At 45.8% G+C, this 20,492-nt stretch overlaps 1 protein-coding gene across 4 annotated transcripts in view; it reads right to left on the bottom strand.

Moving 5' to 3' along the window:
* LOC132446050 (ATP-citrate synthase-like) overlaps nt 1-20,492 on the bottom strand; it is a 30,383-nt gene that overhangs the window by 4,096 nt on the left and 5,795 nt on the right. The window contains exons 3-24 of one of the 4 annotated variants that reach the window (XM_060036122.1): nt 19,186-19,308; nt 17,214-17,276; nt 16,747-16,937; nt 14,295-14,374; nt 13,869-13,999; nt 10,476-10,594; nt 9,546-9,682; nt 8,828-8,889; nt 8,197-8,314; nt 7,793-7,947; nt 7,470-7,563; nt 7,172-7,228; nt 5,726-5,755; nt 3,799-3,940; nt 3,433-3,601; nt 2,949-3,053; nt 2,270-2,466; nt 1,902-1,983; nt 1,525-1,635; nt 985-1,112; nt 784-877; nt 310-464 (exon numbers count right to left, since the gene is read on the bottom strand). In XM_060036122.1, coding sequence (XP_059892105.1) covers nt 310-464; nt 784-877; nt 985-1,112; nt 1,525-1,635; nt 1,902-1,983; nt 2,270-2,466; nt 2,949-3,053; nt 3,433-3,601; nt 3,799-3,940; nt 5,726-5,755; nt 7,172-7,228; nt 7,470-7,563; nt 7,793-7,947; nt 8,197-8,314; nt 8,828-8,889; nt 9,546-9,682; nt 10,476-10,594; nt 13,869-13,999; nt 14,295-14,374; nt 16,747-16,937; nt 17,214-17,276; nt 19,186-19,308 — 2,543 coding nt within the window. The remainder of the gene's footprint in view (nt 1-309; nt 465-783; nt 878-984; nt 1,113-1,524; nt 1,636-1,901; nt 1,984-2,269; nt 2,467-2,948; nt 3,054-3,432; nt 3,602-3,798; nt 3,941-5,725; nt 5,756-7,171; nt 7,229-7,469; nt 7,564-7,792; nt 7,948-8,196; nt 8,315-8,827; nt 8,890-9,545; nt 9,683-10,475; nt 10,595-13,868; nt 14,000-14,294; nt 14,375-16,746; nt 16,938-17,213; nt 17,277-19,185; nt 19,309-20,492) is intronic. The other 3 variants (XM_060036123.1, XM_060036124.1, XM_060036125.1) reach the window with 3 other exon arrangements.

Below are 20,492 nucleotides of genomic sequence, written 5' to 3'. Positions count from 1 at the left end.
ATAATGCCCCGACAAATTTAAGACCTTGAGTTACAGTATTTAAGACCAGCATATGACATTTGTAACGAATTTAAGACTTTTCAAGGCCTTAAATTTAGAAACATAAATGTACGACTTTTAAGACTTTTTAAGGATGCGCGGACACCCTGTAAGAATTATTCAACAACATACTACAGCTATCCCCAGCCAGGGGGACGCGTGCCGCTTTACATTCTGCTTTGTGAAGCCTGCTACACAGCAAGACGCCAGAGTGGGCACTGTGGTATGGCACTGGGGTGTGGTGAAAGCGTTTCCCGCCCGCCTCCCTACCTGCGCTGGAACCAGAGGAGCCCGAGCACGCCGCCCAGTCCCATCTCCTCCTTGAAGACCTCGGTGATGGGCATGCCGGCGTAGATCAGCTCCTGGCCCCGCTCGTCACAGATGCTGGTCATGAAGGAGGCGGGCTTGCGGATCAGACCTAGCTCCTGGGCCGAACACAGAGGAGGGGGAGGGTCAGGGTGTTAGGCCGGAGGTCTTGGGAGCAAGGGTGACGTCAGCCTTGGGTAGAGGTTTTCAAACTGGGGGTCAAAGAAATATATCTGCAGGTCTACATTCCATGCAAGTTTCATTGGATCATTAGTCTTTTTGAAGGGGAGCCCTGAATGAATTAATAAATACCATCATCTACAATTACACACGCTATTGAATGCATTGCTTATTTTACTGCACTGAATATTTCATGGCCAAAGTGGGTGACTGCATGAAAAGGGATACTGTCTAGTATTCAACAAGCTGGTGTCTCACCCTTGCCCAGGAATAGTCCATAGGCACCGTTGGGGGAGGGACTTCCTGTGCGGGTACGATGGTGCCATTGGCTACCAGTCCGTCATACACAGTCCTGTATTGACAGATGCACAATGTCACCAAAGAAACAGGAGAGAGGAAGAACAACCAGACCCATGCTTTGATCTGGGCCGTATGAAGACGATGTGTTGCGTGTCTCACTTGATGACGTCTCCCAGCTCATCGAAGCTCTTGGGGACGTAGGCTCCGGCGTCCCGCAGGGCCTGGTTTTTGGCCACGGCCGTTTCTGAAGCCTGGTTGGCACAGGCTCCTGCATGGCCAAACTGAACCTACAGGGGGCAGCACAACACACCTGGCATCAACAACACAGTTCAAAGAGGCAAGACAAAAATGTCATCAAATCCAGCTTGCTTTGTGGCTTACGTTTTTTGTCTTTTTAAGCCATTTGCTTAACAACCATGTAAAGACTTCATGCAAAGAGACGGTCCAGAACTTAGCTACTTAGATCGATAATTGTCTCTAACCCCACACACGCACACACACACACAAACACACGCACACACACACACACACACACAGATGTATACACATTCTATATCAACGATGACTAAGTCAATGTTGGGAGTGCAATTCAAACACCGGCTTAAAATTCCTATCAAACAATCCCTATCCAAGAGCCCAATACCAACAGTGAATACTTTAAATTCATATCCAGACGTTGTGGTGAAACCCCGAACGGACCTCTGAGGAAAACATGGTGGCGCAGGTCCCGATGCACCAGCAGACGACGGGCTTGGTGATCCGTCCTTCCCCGATGCCCTGGCAGATCCTGTACTCCTCCGTTCCTCCAATCTGGAGCCGGGAGGCGGGGGAGGGAACGGACATAAGCCAATCAGAAACAGGTTCTGCAAGTGTTTTGTAACTACACTTTAAAATGTCTAGAAGCAACTGATCCAAGGCTTGAATGGTCCAAATGAATGCATCGGGACGCAACTTGTGATGCAAACGGCTGAGTTCAAAGTTTTGTTGTCGTCTTAATCTATTTTACCCGTACATTTTCCTTAGAAAAGCATGGTAAGACCGAGTTAAATATTATAGAGGGAAACATTCAACTGCACCTCTCCAAGGACCACAATCATCTGGACCCCCGGCGTGTCTTGGTAACGGAGGACGTGGTCCATGAAGGTGGAGCCGGGATACCTGCACGGGTGGAGTCAGACAGGTTAACACCACCCGGTCCAATTTAGTAAAAATCCTCAAAGCTCCCTTCGTCTAAGTCGGAAACACAAAGTAAGAAGCCTTCAAATATGAAGAGTGATCGTATCTTATTTTGGATCTTTGATTTTTTTTAAATCAAATTTTGGTAAATAAAACGAAAAATTGAAATGATTAAATTGGATGCCAACATGATTGTATACATTGCCAGTTTTGAAGAGGATAAAAGGTTCTCTTCCCCCCCCCCCCCCCCCCCCCCTCCCTCAATCACCTGTCCCCCCCGATGGCCACGCCCTCGTAGACGCCGTCGGTGGTGCGGGAGATGATGTTGTTGAGCTCGTTGGACATGCCCCCGGAGCGGGACACGTAGGCCACGCTGCCGGGCCGGTACAGCTTGGAGGCCAGGATGTTGTCCAGCATGCCCCCCGTGTTGCCGATCTTAAAGCAGCCCGGCTTGATGCCGCCCACCTGGGGAGAACCGCCGCCGCAGAGTGGTCACAACACAACCCCGGGGCCAGCTTCAAAGAGGGACCACTTTTGTGCAACAACAACACGACAAAGTGGAATGAGACAACAGCACCAACAAACCATTTCAAGAGACTGAAATGGGGTTTAAAAACGGAAGGAACCACAGAATCACACAATGGATCTGAGCAAACAGCAATTCAATGCTCTGTCAAACAAGGGAAACGACACAACAGGAACAAGAAACACGCTGAAAAGAAGGTACAAATCTAATCGTAAGTGTCACAGAGCTGCATCTTATTGATCCAACCCTTGATGAACATCTTTATGATACAGCCTCACTCTAAAAACAAATCAAATATCTTTTCCCTCAATACTAACACACAGTATCCCATCATGACGAGGCAAATATATGCAATAAAACGCATCTCCCAAATGTACGTGGAGGGCTCTCCTCCCCCCTGGTCGGCGCTGGCAGTACGTACCGTGGCCGGGCCGATGATGGTGACGCCCTTCTCGTCCGCCGTCTTGATGATCTTGCGGGTCTGAGCCTCAGGGATCCCTTCAGCGATGATGGCGATGGTTCGGATCTGGAGAGAAAAGCAACGTCAGTGGATACTCGGCATGACGACCTGGCTACTACAGAACAAGTTGTTATTCATGTGTTGTGCAGTTTTCTTTTTGCTTTAAGTATTCATGATGCCAACACAAATTAAGATGTTTGGATTCAGAATTATGAAAATTCCAACAAAGGGTTCTTGCCCGGTTCACTGCTGAATCCATGCCCAGTTTAAGAAATGTTCAGTGATTCAGGGTCGGTATTTGGATGCTTGTGATAGTGGGCTTGGCTTTCGTTTACCAACAAGCACATCAGCAGGGATCTACAATACAGAACTCCTTCCAATGCCATCTAACGGCATTCCTGGACTACACCTCTTCTGGCGTTTGTCCACTGGGGGGCGTGGTCACCTGTGGGTGCTGCATGGTTTCCATGGTGCTGTCGAACGCGGACCGCAGCGAGGCGAAGCTGATGAGGACGTCCACGTCAGAGTGCTTCTTCATGGCGTCGTCCATGCTCTTGTAGACTGGCACCAGGATCTCCTTGTGGCCCCAGTAGAACTTCTGCTTGTGGTCGCCGCTGCAGATCACAACCCATTTTATAGTCAGTGGATTAGCACATCATGAAAATAAAACAACATTTCTAAAAGACCAGCTACACATTGGGGTTCAGAATCCCACAGTTTGAAGTCCATTATAACAATGACCAAACCGTCACCCCCAGGCGATTGGTGGTGGCCGGGGGGGGGGGGGGGGGGGAAGGTGAGGGGGACCTACGTGAAGGGGTAGACCATGGCCGCCACCGAGGGCTCGTCCCTGGAGCAGACGTAGTCAAAGTCCAGCATGCCCTGCACCGCCCGGGTCTGCATCCCCCACACGATGGACTTGGTGTGCCGGCTGAACAGGGTGGTGGCCTTGGCTGGGGGAGAGACAAAGACCCCAGAGAGATGGTGGAGGGGGAAGGGGAGAGCAGAGATGAACGAGGGAACACTTTGGGTGAACGGATGACGAGTGAAGAGGGAACGAGGGAGGAGGGGGAAGCAACGACAGGACCAAACAGAGCGATGCGGTCAGAGGTGGCTTTTGAGAGAGGAACGGGAAAAGTTTGCCTTGCCCCAGTGTTTTCATGAGCAACAGCATGAGCAGATTCACAACAAATTCATCAGCGCATAAATAAACCCCACTGCAAACCAAAAAGAAAAAAAAAGAAAAAAGAAGACTCCAAAGCAACACAGGCGATCAAGACTCAACACAGGCGATCAAGCAACACACTCCAGATGTTTGTGGAACACCCAAGGGATCAGAGAGCACTCCCCCCCTGGGTTTCCACTAGGGGTGGGAATCTCTTGGCACCTCACGGTTCGATTCTAAAGCGATTATCGATGCAAAAAAAAAAAATTATGTACATTTCCATGCGTGATTTTCAAAAAAAAAAAATATATATATATATGCACATCTGAGTTTGCTAAGCACTTCCTACTTTTATGATGATCATTAAACAGATGAATTAACTTATCTAATATTTTATTAGAGAGAAATCTTTTGTCACAAATATGACTTTCTATGAACAATGTAATGATCAATGCAGCTTGCATTACAACACAATATGGAAGTATGTAAAAAAAGAGTTTTCAGTTTATTTTATTTCTAATCTTTCTTTTCAAGAATCGCGATGCATCGATGAATCTAATATTTTTCCCACCCCTAGTTTCCATTGAAACATCAACATCTAGACACACCAGGCACATGACAACACTGCAGCAGAAATGGGGATGGTCTATTTGAGGACATTTTTTATAGTTATTTAACTCTGTTTAGTTTAAGTTTAAATCAGCTGGATATTATTCCTTTATTATTTTTTTTATTTTTTTAAAGGGCCCAAATTGAACTATTTCACAGTTGCTATGGATGTAACGTCTGTAGAGTGATTGTGGGCCTTAGCCTGCCATCCAGCCTTCATTCCACCTGGTGTCCATTTTCTGACACGGTTCTGATCTAGTTCAGGAATTTTAATTATGCCAATGTTCAGCAGCCACGTTACACTGCCTATAAGTTACAGTATCTATAACTTGCAGTCTAAATAGTCCAGGGACTAGAGAGTGAACTGGGCCTGCAAAAAGGTTTCTAAAAGCAGACAGGGCCACACACAGAGGAGAAGAGGTTAAGAGAGAGAGAGAGAGAGAGAGAGAGAGAAAGAGAGACCCTCACAGCACAAACAAACACTGCGTCTCGCCTGCTAGCATTGCCGTTACTACATTTTAACTCCACTATCTGTCCTAGTTAAAACACGAAAGATGAGACAAGTCTAGCAGAGTAGTGAGAGACAGAATATTAGAACTTATCTAGCTGCCCATAACCAAATTACCCTTTAGCAAGGTTTGAAGGCAAATTCCCTGATGGCAGATATAGCACATACTGACTATGGCATGCATAATGAGTTTTCTTTAAAAATAAGCCACATATATCAAATAAAAACCAAAACCTAGCATAAAAGGGATAACCTTCACTGACAAGATCATCCAAAGGTTCTGGGGAAACATCAGCCAACTAGAACTAGACTGATCCCTACATGTCTCCTAGACCCGCTGCCTAGCCAGGAAGCGTCCTAGCACAGCGACACACAGCCAGGAGAGAGAGAGAGAGGCAGGTAGTAGAGAAGGAAGGGTGACTGAGTAGAAGGTGATGAAGGAGTCCCCTGGCCTACCTCCGCCTGGGCCCGGACAGGCTTGAGCTTCTGTCAGCCCACGGGATGCAAATGAACAAAAAACAAAAAGAAACAAATGAGAACAAATAAAAACACACTGCCACGAGTCTAACAACCCACAGTCTAGCGAATGCAAACACACCATGGCAGAGAGGAGGGCCGGGTGCATGCAGAGGTCACCATGCTCTCAAGGACCCCCCGCCCCCCCCTCAGCTGGAGGGGGAGGGAACTGTCAACACAAGCATCAGTCACGAACTAGAGCGCAGCTACACTTGCTATGCTTATGCTGTCGGATCCCCATGGACTTTATTGACACCCCAGAAACCTGAACAGGGTATATGGTCAAGGAGGTCAGCGGACAAAATGGACTCTATGTTTACTTCTCTATAAAGCTTCAGGAGGCTATTTGAATTAGAGTATTTCTACAGCGGCCATTCTACACTAGGGATAGGCCTTGTAAGTCATTTCCATACTGAACACCCCAGCTAAAACGAGGGTTGGGTCGAGGGGGAGCCCTCGCTGATGAGTCTACCTTGAACCACGAGGTCGGAGTTGCCGTTGGCCGCCGTGGTACTCCGGACCAACCGACACAGTCAGCTCGCAGAAGCCCTTTGCTTCCACAAAGCCTAACGGGAGCTTAACTACAGTCGCCATTTTCGTGCACGCCGGCTCCTCTTCTCTGCTCTTGTGGCAACACGGCTGGCAATCTAGACTAAATTGCGATATTGCCCAACTGTCCCCGCGGTTCTCACCATGTGCCTAATGTGCAAATGGTTAATCTCATCGTACGAGTTGTTCTGCTTTACGCAAGTTAATGGTTACATAGCTTGCACTGCACATGCGGTTAGTTACTTTTTCGAAATTCTTGAAACCAAAAAAAAAAAATAAAAAAAAATAAAATAAAATAAATCACACCCATGCCTCCTCGCCATTCTGTCGTTAGTAATCACTGCATCCCGTCCCATTTTTTTAATCTTTAATTTAGGACATGGTTAATTAACATTTATATTTATTTTATAACCATGTATTTTTTTTACAATGTCCAAAACATCTTAAAAAAATACCGACATCCAAATCCAGAACTTGAGAACTGCCAATCATTGATCATTGTGTTAAATGAAAACCGTCCGACAATTTTGCCAAAAACAACTGGCAGGATGGTTCTGCTTGTGTTTACGAGTGATGGCCGAGTTTGTGTTAGTGAATTATGCCTATACAAATCCCCGCCTCCGACAACTTGATTGGTCGAAGCAAAATCAAAACACCCCTCTCACCCAGATTCTAGGTAGTCTGCTACTCGACTTTAGAGGACTAGTCTAAAGTCTGAGACTAGGGAACCCCTGATCCACAACAGGAAACAAAGAGTGGGGACAGGAAGTGCATGTGTGCGAGGAGGAGGAGGGGGGCGGGGCTACTGGGTGGAGCTTAGACACACCTGGCCCTTACCTTTGTAGTTGGCCATGCCCAAATTCTTCAAGGGCAAGAGAATAGAAAGAAGAGAGTCTTACAGACATAAAGGAGGACGAAGGGGGGGAAATAAACACAACAGAAAAACATACGGATCAGTGGAAAAAAAAACAACAACGAAAATAGAGGAAAGAAAAAAGTGTAAAGAGGTGACCAGGGAGGAAACTAACAGGAAGGGGGGAGGAGATAATAAAAGAAGGGGTGTATCTATGACAACGTGGATGGATGGAGGTTAAAGGAAGGGAGGAGGAGGAGGAGGCCAGCACGGTCCAGTTACCTGCTTGGAAGCCTGCTTTGGGCTTCTTCGGGGGTGTGGCCTCACCGGCCGACTTGGGCTCCGAGAAGGAGGCGGTCCTGGTGTTAGCCGGGGTCTGTAGCACGAGAGACAGGGAGCAGCATGATGATGATGTATCTTTGTCATGCATGGTACAAGAGTGACCAAACATGACAATTAGTACTGCTGTGACACAGGAGCTTTTACATATATGCACATGTTAAGCATTTGTACAGAGACCCCTTTAAGTCGATCTCAACCAAACTTAAGGTAGCTAGTGTAAACGTGTTGGTTTTCCGGCGCGACGTGGTGCTAACTGGACATACCACTGCGTTGCAGCCGGCGTTGAGAAGGAAGTTGGCAGTGTGGGCGTCCATCGGGGGCTGGTTGGGGATTGGTCGGTGGCCCATCGCCATGCCAACGATGGCTGTCATGTGGGTCTCCGTTCCGAAAACGTGGATTGGGATTCCGGTCGTTTTCCCTGAAACATTTAAAACATACAATTAGCATTTAAAACCCTTCTGGTTCAAATCTATTTTTGAGGTCCAAAATAACGAAACTTTAAATTGTATCAATGCAACAAGCAACGCGATCAGAAACATTAATACATGGTATTGATTTCATGGTAATAAAAGCTATTTAGTACTTTATTATTTTTTCTCCCAAATATAGTGGTGATACGTCCATAACAGCAGCACATCAAATTAATTTAAACTTGTATTGTCCTCACCCACTTCCCCCATCACCCTCAGGCCCTCCTGATAGTTGGGACCTCCGCGACGCACAAAGATGGTGACCTCGTGTTCCTTCAGGGGCCCCTGGTAGTCCTTGATGGCCCTGACGATCCCCTGAGGCCCCAGAACCCCACGTTACCTCATGTCTCCAGCACACCCACAACGTCATGGAAACAATAGGTCTCTTTTGAAACTACCCCAAAATACACCCATTTAGTTTTTTACAAACGGATATACAATTAAAAAAGGACATCCATTAGAGATATATGTACCAAAAGAATAATGCATGTGATATACTCAGCATATATAATGCGCTGCGATTCAAATATATTTCCCTAATTGTCCATTGGGATTAATAAAGTACGTCTTATCTTAGCATCCAAACATCCAATATAATCATAGAACGACACATTTGAACCTCCAAACCATGACCCAATACCAGCGATGGCGAGTCCATATCCCCAGTAAACATATTGTTTCACAAACACATGAGCACGCCAAAGAAAACAACCACTTTGCCCCAACACTTTACATCCTTACATAACCGTTATATAACCGAGCATGCCTGGTTAAATATAGCATTTACGTGTGAAGTGTCCCGTACAAACAAGTGTTGGAAGGACTCACTTTAAAGGTGGCGGCCACGTTGGTGAAGTTGGCAATGCTTCCGCCAATGATGAGGACCTTTCCTGCAAGGACAACAGATGAACCACGCAAGAGTCAGACCAGGACTGGTGGCAACTAGACCACCAGAAAGGGTTTCACGTCTCATATCGGCACAAACGACATGAATCATATTTTTTTTAACGGAGCGAAACACATGAATGTAGCACGTCTTTATAGTTTTCATTCATTCAAGTCTGGTTTAAGCTACAATTCACAAAATACATTTTCGCATCAATCAGACACGCCGTGAAAACCAACTTGGAATAACGCTGCTTAGAACAGGACCAACAGAAGTCTATTTGTATAGACTGCAATGTATGTTGCTTTGTGTTGCTATGTATGGATACAAGGATCCAATACAAGCAACCGTTTGTGTAACTCTAAACACCAAGGCAGCTCAGCATCTGAGGAGGCTATTGTTGCCAATGCGTGCTTGCTTGAAAAAACTAAAGAATAGGAGTTTAAAGCTCATGGGCAAGGAAACAGACACAATGCTCCTAGTGAAGGAGACGAGTCGAAGGGTTAGCGGCTTCTCCACGGACGCCTTCCTCCCAGCATGCATCAGGCAGAGATACAGCCTCATTCAACAGGTTCAAAGAAACAAAAACTGTATTTGTGTGTCCATGTGGATGCATTAACACGGACACTCGTCTATATTGCCATTCGAGGCCCGGCCCACCTTGCGGGTGCTTCTCGCGTGTGATGAGTGACAGGATGGTCTTGGCGTAGTCGTAGGTCTGCTGCTCGCTGGGCGCGCCCGAGTACTCGCCGTAGTTGGCCAGCTCGTCCACGCCGCCCAGGTCACAGATGGTGTCGCTGAGGGGTCACATGGGACAGACAGGGTTACGCGGGGTCCACACAAGAGCCAGATTTGGCCGGATCCACGCAGGCTAACGCCCGGGTACACAGAAACTAACACTTAACTGTTTAACCAACAATAATAACCCAACATAAACATTCTCCCTCCGTTGTCCACGAAAGACGGCGTATTGCGTAAGTATTGCGGTAGAGAAGACCGCTCTTGCACTCCTGTTTGGTGATAGGCTGCTAGACGCGAGACGCCGCAATGTGATTGGCAACTAAAGGTGGGACGCCGCATTCTGATTGGCTGCTAGAGATGAGACCCACAAGGCGTTTGTATTTGTTTAATTATATTTTCTATGCCCGTGATAACAGGCTTGCCCGAGCAGCAAATCCCCCCCAACATGCTTTGTGCTGCAGTATGGCCCCATGTCATAGATAATGAGTGTTCTCCTGCAGCTATGAGAGGTACTCCCTTCTTGCCAAAGGGCTTCTTTAGCATCCTTCTTTAATTAATGATCCATGGGTTCAGGGTTAAATAATTAGCAGTGAAACTCATCATTTGAATGTGGGCCAGGGGAGGTCTTGCTGGATCACACACACACATTTCAGGGAGATCAAACAAATATTAGCATTTTCACTACCTCATTATTATATATTTTTTTCATAATCAATTTCCTGTCCATCCAATAATTAAGCGCTGAAAAAAGTGTTTAATCACTAGTTGGGCCAAGCGACCCCCTCTCAGACAATTAGCCTCGTCCGGGAAACCAAACAGGAAGTGGAGTCCATCTATGGGCGGCCCTACCTGTAGACCACCGAGGCTCCGCCCCCGGCCACCATAGTCCAGATCCTCCCGCGGGGGTTCAGCAGGGTCAGCTTCAGGCTGGCGCCGCTCTTGGCGTCCAGGTCAGCGATGTAGGCCTCCTGTAGAGCACCAGAGACCCCAACAACATTGCTGTTAGTGCACTGGCTCTAGCCCCACCTCAGACTGAAGAACACTAATGCACTGACAGGAGAGGAAGACCGACTGGAGGAAAACACCATGGATTTACCGACTGGATACGTCAAATGATCTACAATGTTTTCCACTCATCTTCACTTCCTAAATCTCCACATTTCGTCCTCTACATTCTACCCGCTGTTCCAATACTTAGTGGCTAGTGAGCTAATTGAGAACCCTAGCATAAAATCATTGAGAAAGTTGTCCTCCAGCAACTTAATCACTTCCTGGCATCAACTGGTTGTTATGACACCTTCCAATCAGGATTTCGACCCCTGCACAGCACTGAGACCGCCCTCATTAAAGTTGTAAACGACTTCCGTCTTAACACAGACTCTGGCAAAACCTCAATACTAATGCTACTAGACCTCAGTGCTGCATTCGATACTGTACCATACAATACTTTTGGACAGGTTAGAAAACTGGGTGGGGCTTTCAGGCACAGTCTTAAATTGGTTCAGATCCTACCTACAAAATAGGAACTACTTTGTTTCCATTGGCGACTTTGTATCAGAATCAACCAACGTGATGTGTGGAGTCCCACAAGGTTCGATCTTAGGACCCTCTTTATTCAACATCTACATGCTCCCACTAGGGCAAATCATGCAAAATAACAATATTGACCATCATTGCTATGCTGATGACACGCAAATCTATGTATCGCTATCACCAAATGACTATCGGCCCATAGATCTGCTGTGCCAGTGCATTGAGCAAGTGAAAGACTGGATGTGCCGAAATTTCCTTCAGCTAAATGAGGATAAAACAGAGATAATTGTATTTGGTGCTAAAACGGAAAGGCTTAAAGTAACCCAACACCTTCACTCTCTGTCCCTGAAAACCTCAATCAAAGCCAGAAATCTAGGGGTTATCATGGATTCTGATTTACATTTCGAAAGTCACATCAAATCAGTTACAAAATCTGCATAATATCACCTTAAAAATGTAGCAAGACTTAGAGGGCTCATGTCCACCGAAGACTTACAAAAACTTGTACATGCCATTATCACTAGTAAGCTTGACTACTGCAATGGTCTCCTTACAGGTCTCCCAAAACAAACTCTAAGGAAGCTTCAGCTTGTTCAGAATGCTGCTGGCAGAGTTTTAACAAAGACCAAAAAATTTGAACATATTACACCAATTCTTAAATCGTTACATTGGCTTCCTGTAGGTCAGAGAATTGATTTTAAAATCATGTTGCTAACCTATAAATCCCTACATGGTTTAGGCCCAAAATATTTAACTGATATGCTTCCACTACATAAGCCTTCTAGAACACTAAGATCTTCTGAGACCAATCTGTTAATTATCCCCAGAGTAAACACGAAACATGGGAAAGCAGGATTTAGTTACTATGCAACAAATAGCTGGAATAAACTCCCTGAGGATTTAAGACTTGCCCCAACTCTGAGCACCTTTAAAACAAGATTGAAGACTATTATGTTTGCTTTAGCTTTCTGCTAAATCTTAAATACTTTGCCTTTATTTTACTAAAATGCCTTTTTAACTTTCCCTTTATTTTCTATTTTTACCAGAAAAATACATGATCTGATACCAGAGAGAAAGGATAAGGGTTTGAGACCAATAATCACTGAATATACGAAGAATTGTGTTTAACTCTTTTGAGAAGAGGTGTATAAGGGTTAGAGTCCTGAGTTTGTATTTGTATAAGGGTTAGAGTCCTGAGTTGGTATTTGTGTAAGGGTTAGAGTCCTGAATTTCTATTTGTATAATGGTTAGAGTCCTGAGTTTGTATTTGTGTAAGGGTTAGAGTCCTGAGTTTGTTTGTATAAGGGTTAGAGTCCTGAGTTTTTATTTGTGTAAGGGTTAGAGTCCTGAGTTTGTATTTGTATAAGGGTTAGAGTCCTGAGTTTGTTTGTATAAGAATTAGAGTCCTGAGTTTGTATTTGTATAAGGGTTAGAGTCCTGAGTTGGTATTTGTGTAAGGGTTAGAGTCCTGAATTTCTATTTGTATAATGGTTAGAGTCCTGAGTTTGTATTTGTGTAAGGGTTAGAGTCCTGAGTTTGTTTGTATAAGGGTTAGAGTCCTGAGTTTTTATTTGTGTAAGGGTTAGAGTCCTGAGTTTGTATTTGTATAAGGGTTAGAGTCCTGAGTTTGTTTGTATAAGAATTAGAGTCCTGAGTTTGTATTTGTATAAGGGTTAGAGTCCTGAGTTTGTGTGTGGGTGGAATTCTGAGACCGAGCTCCGTGGGAGACGTTTCCAAGTTCTGTCTGGGTTAGAGTCCTAGAATCTGGATTGGAGTTCCAGAGAAAGGACCAAGTTCCTTTAGGTTGGGTTGTAGTCCCGACTTGGGTTCCAGAGAGACTGTAGATCTGATCTTAAATACATTGCACTTTCAATTTTACTTACTAAAAAGCCTTTTTAACTTTCAATTAAATTTTCTCTTAAATACATTGCACTTTCTATTTTACTCATTTCTTTGCATATGTTTTCTTTTACTTATCTATTATTTTATTTTATTGTATGGCAATGTTTATATGTGAAGCACTTTGAGTCTGCCTCGTGTATGAAAAGTGCTATATAAATAAAGTTGCCTTGCCTTGCCTAAATAAGCAGCCTAAAGTAGCCAAGGAAGCATCATCGGACAGAGGATGCATCAAGTGCTTGGGCAACGGCATGTCTCGACGTTGCTTGACATAAACCCAGGAAATGCTTTGGAAGGTTGTTACAGGCCCAGATCACACAAGGCCACACCATTGCCTGTTGATTTGTCAATTCGGGTTTTGCATTTTCTCCAGCACGATAAGACATTGCATAACATAACAGTGGCGCCTCTTATACAAATAGTTCCCTTACAGCGCAATGCCAAGGTAAAACCTATGCAAATACAGGCAAATAGTGACATTAAGCAGCTCAGTAATGTGTAGTGAGTGAAAGTTGTCACCCAAAATTAAAGGTCTAGCATATCATGCTGACCTTTATTCACATGGGAAGCAAATGGATAGGTGTTCAAAGACAGTGTCATCCAAACATCAATAAAGCTCAAATAAAGCCTGAATTTCCGCAGATGTAAATGTATCAATAATTGACAGGATTTTGGGAAATAGCTTTGCCAAATTAATTTGTATGATATTGTATAAAATAAACACTTAAATAGTTTAGACTCTGCTTACAGCTAGTGTTAGCAGAGTCTCCAGTATCAACAGTATCGACTCGATCTGAGCGTCCTCCATACCTCTGGGTAGGCCTCTCGGCCAAACGGTGGGGGGAACTCCACGTCTCCCCACTTGGCCTTACAGATGTAGTCGGCCGTCGCGTCAATTTTAGCGGCCATGTCCAGGACGTACACCCCGTCTCCAGTCACCACTGGCAACAGTTGGAAAAAATATGTTTCCAATTACTTAGTGATCATCTATTGGTCAATTCTTCAACCGCATCCACAGTTGTTCAAAAGAAAAACTTGAAGGAGGCAATGATACTATGAAAATGAAACCATTAGTTATAGGTAATTCATAACTAATTTATTTTATGTATTTCATGTTAAAATTATCCTCAACGTTGACCAAATGCTGGTCCCTTTAAGCTTCCAGTTCCCATCTGTTGAATTTCAACGCAAGACTTTGATCTTGAAATGACAGATCCGGAAGGCTCCGACTCTTACCTAGTGGGTTGATCTCCAGGTAGGTGAAGTACAGATCTTCATAGAGGTTGAAGAGGCCCACGATGAAACTAGCCAGCACTCTAGAAGGCAAAACAACAAGTTTGGGTTAGAAGATGCATACATTTATCTGAATTTGGTGTTAGAAGACAAGACAAGACGACATCTACAAAAATCTATTCAGAAGTTTGGTTTAAAAGAATCCAGAGACTCTACTCCACGTTCTGGCACCTCTCCGGTCCAAGAATAAGTACCACCTAGAGAGAATTACACACCTCACCCTAACGCCACCCTCTAGAGACCATAACACACCCTGTTCTAACCCCACCACCCAGAGACCTTAACTAATCCTGCCGTAAACCCACCACCCAGAGACCTTAACTAACCCTGCTGTAACCCCACCACCCAGAGAACATAACACACCCTACCCTAACCCCACCACCTAGAGACCATAACACACCCTAACCCCACCACCTAGAGACCTTAACACACCCTAACCCCACCACCTAGAGACCTTAACACACCCTAACCCCACCACCTAGACCATAACACACCCTAACCCCACCACCTAGAGACCATAGCACACCCTAACCCCACCACCTAGAGACCTTAACACACCCTAACCCCACCACCTAGAGACCTTAACACACCCTAACCCCACCACCTAGAGACCATAACACACCCTAACCCCACCACCTAGAGACCTTAACACACCCTACCCTAACCCCACCACCTAGAGACCTTAACACACCCTACCCTAACCCCACCACCTAGAGACCATAACACACCCTAACCCCACCACCTAGAGACCTTAACACACCCTAACCCCACCACCTAGAGACCTTAACACACCCTACCCCCACCACCTAGAGACCTTAACACACCCTAACCCCACCACCTAGAGACCCTAACACACCCTAACCCCACCACCTAGAGACCTTAACACACCCTACCCTAACCCCACCACCTAGAGACCTTAACACACCCTAACCCCACCACCTAGAGACCTTAACACACCCTAACCCCACCACCTAGAGACCTTAACACACCCTACCCCCACCACCTAGAGACCTTAACACACCCTACCCTAACCCCACCACCTAGAGACCTTAACACACCCTAACCCCACCACCTAGAGACCTTAACACACCCTAACCCCACCACCTAGAGACCTTAACACACCCTAACCCCACCACCTAGAGACCTTAACACACCCTACCCCCACCACCTAGAGACCTTAACACACCCTAACCCCACCACCTAGAGACCTTAACACACCCTAACCCCACCACCTAGAGACCTTAACACACCCTAACCCCACCACCTAGAGACCTTAACACACCCTACCCTAACCCCACCACCTAGAGACCCTAACACACCCTAACCCCACCACCTAGAGACCTTAACACACCCTACCTTAACCCCACCACCTAGAGACCTTAACACGCCTCAGAGGTGCCAAAGGCTCTGTCACGCCAAATTTGTACCGGGTGCCAAAATTGTACCGGGCACGTCATCAGTTGTCCGTTGCCAGGCAACGGACAACTGATTACGTAAGGGTTGTCCGTTGCCGGGCAGGTTTCAAAAAACATTCGCGCTCATGTTGCCAAAGACGAAATAACATAATACAGATAACGGATCGCTAGATAACACTTGTTTTTACTTTATATTTGTATTGTATTTAATTGTTTAATCAAATTTAGCAAGTAAACCGAGTGTTTAAAGCAGGTCAAGGACGAAATAGCACAATACAGATAACCGATCGCTAGATAAGGTTTGCGAATGTTCGTGAACCTTTCACGTCATTCGACGCGATCGTCCGTTGCCAGGCAACGGACGACGCGATCATCTGTTGCCAGGCAGGTTTGGAATGGATTACGTATGGATGACGTGCCCGGTACAAATTTGGCACCCGGTACAAATTTGGCGTGACAGCTCCACTGTTCACACCTAATATGATCTACATGCCAACCTTGGCTTCTTCTCTCCCATCTCCTGCAACCACAGTGTCTCCAATGAACGCTTCCAGCACCTAGCTACCTCCCACGTCCCCCAGGTACACAGTACAAAACAACCCTAGACTTCCAGTGTGTCAGTGTGTTCTCGTAGCAGAAGCATAGAACAGGAAACTCATTCGAGGACATTGGCTAAGCACCCCTACTACTGCCAAGACCGGCTACAATGAGAAGACATGCGTTGCAGTTGAGAGCTAGGCTAAGGGATGGGGCCCAAGGAGCTACAACTAGAAAGATGAAGTCCTGCTATAAGGGCAATGGGAAAACTGTACACAGAGAAAAGGTCCCGAGTTTATCTCCCACTTTGTGTTCAGTAAGGTTCGATCCCCCAATGACCACAGCCTAGCCTGTAGGCATCCCTGCGCAAGACGCCCCTTTACCCGCAACGCTCCTCAATGACATGTGTCTAACGTTTGAGGTGAGACGTCCCATGGACGTACCCCTTCTTCTCCTCGCTGACGTGCGCCAGGAGCTTCTCCGTGACCTGCTCCTCGCTGAGCTTGTCGTCCACGGGGACCAGCAGGCGCTCGGCCTTGGCGTCCACGTCGCCCACCTCCACGCCGCCCTCGTGGTGGAAGAGAATGTAGTCGCCCTCCCGCGCCGCGTACACGCAAACGTAGAACTCGTCACTCTGAACACACACACACACACACATAAAATATAAAAATAGCCCTCTAAACCACACTTGCATGAATGTTACGTAACCTACAGACAATGTTTTATACGAGAATATGAATATTCTTTTGAGTTGATAAGCCAATGTTTTTTTTTAATTGATGACCCATTGAAATAACCATTATTAAAATATCTATAAATAATTTTACAAATGTTACCATTATAAATATTTTCTTACCATATAAAATAAGAAGATAAACAAACTATTATTTGGTGAGTGTGTGCTCCTCACCTGGGCGTGCTCCACAAACGGCTCTATGAGGAAGTTCTTCAGCACACCTTTGGCCTTGGCAACCTGGAAAGAACAAAAAGAACCCTATAGAAAAGCTGAGGGACCACAGGAATGTTTGCCCAACCTGATATAAGGGCTACTGGCTGACTAGAGAATAACAAGTGTGCCGAGTCATATATTCATCCCCCTCCTCTTGATGTCTTAGGCACACTTAATAACGCCTATAGCATTCAGCAGTCGAGTGGAGGACCCACAATGCATCACTGTGGTACCTCGCTAAATTGTTGTCTGTTGTGAGTTCTCGATGTAAAGAGCGGTTTTCTCTGTTGAAACAGGCAGGAAAGGTTGTACGAGAAACGTTCAAACTTTTCCAGTCGATCAACAATATAAAGCCAGGGGCCGATGTCCTATGCAAATCTATCTGAAACACTTCCGTTCTGACTTTTGTTACAATCGATGATTCCTTGTAATGTATTTACCAAACATAATATCCAACATTATCCAAAGCAATGTCAACCTGTCCACCAAGTAAACGGATACATTTGAAAATAAAAAGCAGAAAAAAAACGTCTGTGTAAAACGTCTGCTCAAATGACTCAATAATAAACATGCAACCCATATAATGGAGAACAGATGTGATAAAGGGGGGGGCAGGGGTGTGCTCCTATAGTGTTGTTTCCTAATCTGCATGCTTAGAATAAGATTTACTATATATCCACGGCAGCAGAGGCTAAGTCAACAATGTGTACGATAGCAGAGGTGCCAAGCCCTCCACATACAGTGTGTGTGGGTATGTCAAGTTATTTGTACAGCCCTTGATCACAGTTACAATCTCAAAGGGCTCACATTATACGACACCCCGAAACCTAAGCCCACTGAGGCACAAAACTAAGAGGAAGACCTCCTTCCAGGGATTGTTAGAGAAGGTGGCGACATACAGTTTATGGGCAGACATATAAAGCTAAAAAAAAACAAAGTAGGGGATAAGGGTTTAAGCATGAGGAACTGTAGATTAGTTACACACCATCAATGAGGGCTTGGAAAGGCGGGAGGTTGGAAATGAATAACAAATAAATAAATAGACAAAATGTCCATCCTGCTGATGTCCGAAGAAGAGGGAAGGAGATAGCGCTTTAATTGAAAACTTTTATGTAATGTCAAACAGGAAGCATGCAGTGAGGACCAACACTAGCGTGAGTGAAACCTTAGAGTCAGGTTGCCGTTACTCGTTCCCCCTTGGGGACTAGAATAGATGTCCCTGACATTGGCAGGCCTCCACCTCTGACCCGGCTCAGCTAAACATACCATCAGTCTCTGGTGGTCCAGGAGCTAGCATGATACCTCACCCAGCAGCAGGCCTGGGCACTGGGGTCGACTACACCTCAACAAGGCCGCCTGGAGCGCTCTTACACGAGTGGCATAGGTAGAACCCGAGACTGGTGCTCCTGGGTTCAGAGCACGGCCCCGGTTTACATTTCCATTATTTGGGAGAGTGTGGTAGAAGGCGTTGGTATTATTCATGGTCAAACCAGTTTTAACGTCAAACAAATCGCTGAGCCGTGACTAGAGTATAGATGACACTGGAGAGTTTGCCTCTGGGTCTCGCTGGGGAGCAGGAACTAGCTGGCGTCTGACAGAAGTGGGAGGGGCGTCACCCTTTGACAATTGCTTATGGAACAATTACTTATCCCTCATAATTAAATTAATCTAACCTCATTTGACGGGACATAACTGAAACACAGCAAGACCAGACCTAGCAGAGTTGGGACAGACACAAAATAATTTTTTTTTGTTTGTGTTGTGCTACAAATATGAACTTCTAGGTTTAGGTTCAAATAGAGCTGACATTTATTTGCGTATGTCCATTAAATCCAAAACCACACTAACTTTGAGCAGGAAGTTCTGTGTTTTCCTGGAAGGGTAATCGGAAATGACCTGGAGAAACATTGAAATTGATATGATTTGAGCTCACCATAGTCTCCTTCATCAGGTGGCTCTTGACCCAGTCCTGGACCCCCGGCAGGTCCAGGTTGATGCCAACCAGGCCCAGCTTCCCCCTGCGCTTGATCAACTGGTCTGGCTTCACCACCAACTTCTGCACCAGGACACAAGACAGCATGGAGTCAGAGGAGAGAACACCAGAGAACACCATAGTGTATAAACAGAAGAAAAACTGGAGAACGTCATAGGATAGTAACAGACAGAACACTAGAGAACATCATGGAAAATAAATCTTTCAGTATCGGTGCCGAGTCCAGATACAGAGCTTCTCAGGGCTATACTAGTCTTGAATGTCAAGCAGGATGAGGGGAACTCAAAAGAGATATCGAGAGTTTGGAGATGCTGCTCTCTCCCCTTTCCTAAACCCTGCGATCTGCAATGTGTTCGTTCAGTCGATGCTATCGAGTGGACGTTTCTGAGTTCAGAGGAGTAGGGAGACCGATGTCGTCACAGGTCAGCACATTTACTCTTTTAGTTTAGTCTGTGGTTAGTGATGTTCTAAGCACAAATACATTTTTGCAGTTGTCGATTATTTGAAAACGTACTTTGGCCGTGTTCTGTGAATATTCTAGAACACTCCGGGGGCTCCGGCGGGAGTCCTTGAGCTCTATATCTAAATAATATCATACTATACATATAGTAGATATAGATATCTATATCATATAATATATATTATCACGGCCAAAAGCTGTGTGAGCCTCCAGACGATATTTTGAATCTCAAACGACTGCGTCGGGTACTCCGACGTCTCTGGTTCTTCCACGTCCTCATCAATCTGAACCACGGAACCATGACATGGACGAGAAAGGGATTGTCGCCCGCAATTGCTGACCGCCGGAGCCCCTCTGCCGAGGCACCACCGCCTCCGCACTGCCCGCTGCCAAGGGGAGCGGGCAGTGCCGTGCCTCGGTCCCGCAGCGGTGGTGCTTCGCGTCGGTGGTGCCTTGTGGCAGTGGGCATCGGGGCCCCGGCGGGAGACAATCGCTGGCAAGGATCCCTTTCTCCTCCATGTCGTGGTTCATGTACTTCAGGGAGACAAAGTCAAAGTTCATTTCCCCCAATTCCTTCTCAACCATGGCTGAGATAACCCCCACTACAGTCTCGTTGTGGAAATAGAAGAGGCGTCAAAGAACCTAGGGGGGGCTAGGGGAACTCATATTAATGTTAGAAAACCTCAAAGTGAGATTTTCATGCCATGGAACCTTCGACGACCCGTCTCTGTGTTCACTGTCTAACCCCTACCTGAACCTAAATGACCATGTCTCTTTTCATTGTAAC

This window comes from Gadus macrocephalus, chromosome 18, assembly GCF_031168955.1.
Source record: "Gadus macrocephalus chromosome 18, ASM3116895v1".
In the NCBI taxonomy this organism is placed as follows: Eukaryota; Metazoa; Chordata; class Actinopteri; order Gadiformes; family Gadidae; genus Gadus; species Gadus macrocephalus.
Note: the sequence above shows the minus strand (reverse complement) of the source record. Positions and strands in the feature narration are given on the sequence as shown.